General features: G+C 38.1%; 1 protein-coding gene across 1 annotated transcript; it reads left to right on the forward strand.

Moving 5' to 3' along the window:
- Positions 1–207: 207 nt before the first annotated feature.
- LOC124629642 lies at positions 208–1,023 on the forward strand. The gene has a single exon (XM_047163138.1). It carries the CDS (start codon positions 208–210, stop codon positions 1,021–1,023), a length of 816 nt encoding a protein of 271 aa, XP_047019094.1.
- The last annotated feature ends 1,000 nt before the right edge of the window (positions 1,024–2,023 follow it).

A 2,023-nucleotide genomic window follows, 5' to 3' on the forward strand; every position in this document is an offset into this window, starting at 1 on the left:
TTTTACTCGTAAACAACTTGCACGTCCCATCGATCTATAAACATGGTGAAATGTGCTAAGTGCGGAAAAATGGTGACGAAAAAAAATCCTGGTATACAGTGTTCAAAGTGCAGTAAATGGTTTCATGCATCATGTGCGTCAATAACTGCAGATCAATTAAACGTACTGTATTCAACGGACGCTGTCGATTGGAAATGTCGACCGTGTATGGGTAACGGCAAACCCAAACGTCTATCCTGCATCCTGCCCGACGTTGATGACGAAGACATCACAGATACGGAGAACCTCATGGATAATAACATAACCCAACGCATCCTTAGCGATATACGGCGAGAGGTACGGGACATAATTAAAGAAGAACTGCAAAGTACCCTACAGTTCTACTCGGACAAAATCGATGAGTACGAATTAAAGATAAATGGATTTGAAAATAAAATAAAATTATTCGATAACCAGAACATGGAGCTAAAACATAAATATAAAAACCTCGAACTTAAATACGAGGTAGTGGAACAAAAACTTAACGCATTTGAACAAAGCCAACTAGCCAACAATATTGATATTTGTGGTGTTGAGGAAACAGAGGATGTGGATGGCATGGTGAAGAACTTATGTATTAAACTGAATTTAAAAGCGGAGGATGTCGTCTGCACATATCGCAAGAAAAGTAACCGACCTGAAGCCAAACAAGGGAAACTCCCCCCACCAATTGTCGTGACCCTTAAGGAAGGCCGTCGGGATTCATGGCTGCAAGTCGCTAAGACTCACACCATCTCTGGAAAGGATTTAGGTAGCGGTGAGGATACTAAAATATATCTAAGAGAAAGTCTATCACCCACCACGGCCTACCTACTTTGGGCAACTAAGAATGCTCTAAAAACAACAAACATATGTAAATTCGTTTGGTGTAAAAATGGTCAAATTTTAGTCAAAAGGCACGAAAAGGGGAAAACATATAACATTCGATCGGAGAAGGACATACATAAACTTGTCTCCGATTTTAAAAATAATCAAGAAACTTGAAGATGTTCCTCATCACATTATCTACCCCCTGCCAATTAAATAACACCTTAAATGGATGACACTCTAGATAATACATTACTTGAAAATACATACAAACATTGGAATGAATTCACAGAAGATATACCATATACATATAACTCAATAACAATGCTTCACGTAAATATCAGATCGATGTTGAAGAATTTCTCTCAACTCGAATACGTCGTTACGAACTGCCCTCAGACTATTCACCTGGTCATTATCACCGAGGCAAACATCTCTGATTGGACGAAATCATTGTTTGAGCTCGACAACTACGACATGGAGACTCAGCTGCGTGATAATAGGAAGGGAGGCGGTGTCATCGTGTATGTGCACAAGAGCATTTGCTTCACCAGACTACCTTCGCGTACACTAAACTTCGAGTCTATAAACGGCGAGCTAAAAACGGACTATGGTGCAACTGTTGGTTTGTGTGTTGTGTATAGACCTCCTGATACAAATAAGAGACTGTTCATCGAAGAGTTAGGTAGGCTAATAAACAAATATTCGCAAAAAAATAATTTCATCCTGGTAGGTGACATGAACATCGATTTGAAACAAAAATCTTCGATAACAAATCATTATTTAAACACACTCTGTGAATTGGGTCTAGAATGTGGAATAAACCAGTTTACCCGAATAGATAAGCGAGGTGAGTGCATAACAAAATCATGTATTGATCATATTTTTATACGTAGTGTCGACTGTCGCACTGCACAAACAGCTGTTATAAAAAATGCCTTAGCCGACCACTTCATAACCGGTTGCGCGCTAGTCGACAATACGTATGTAAACAAAGCCACTCAATACAAAACCATTAGTAAATTAGATAATTGTAAGCTACAAAATGAATTGATTAATATTAATTGGAGTGTGGCCTTGGATTACGACAACCCTAAAGATATTTTATGTTTTATCTTGGATAAATTTTCTGATGTGTACGAGAAATGCAAGTATAATATAAAAATTAAAACTAGTA

Source organism: Helicoverpa zea, chromosome 4, assembly GCF_022581195.2.
Source record: "Helicoverpa zea isolate HzStark_Cry1AcR chromosome 4, ilHelZeax1.1, whole genome shotgun sequence".
NCBI classification, from domain to species: domain Eukaryota; kingdom Metazoa; phylum Arthropoda; class Insecta; order Lepidoptera; family Noctuidae; genus Helicoverpa; species Helicoverpa zea.

Excerpts from the sequence above, each read along its gene's own strand:
- LOC124629642 (XM_047163138.1), top strand. The coding sequence starts at position 208 with ATGGGTAACGGCAAACCCAAACGTCTATCCTGCATCCTGCCCGACGTT.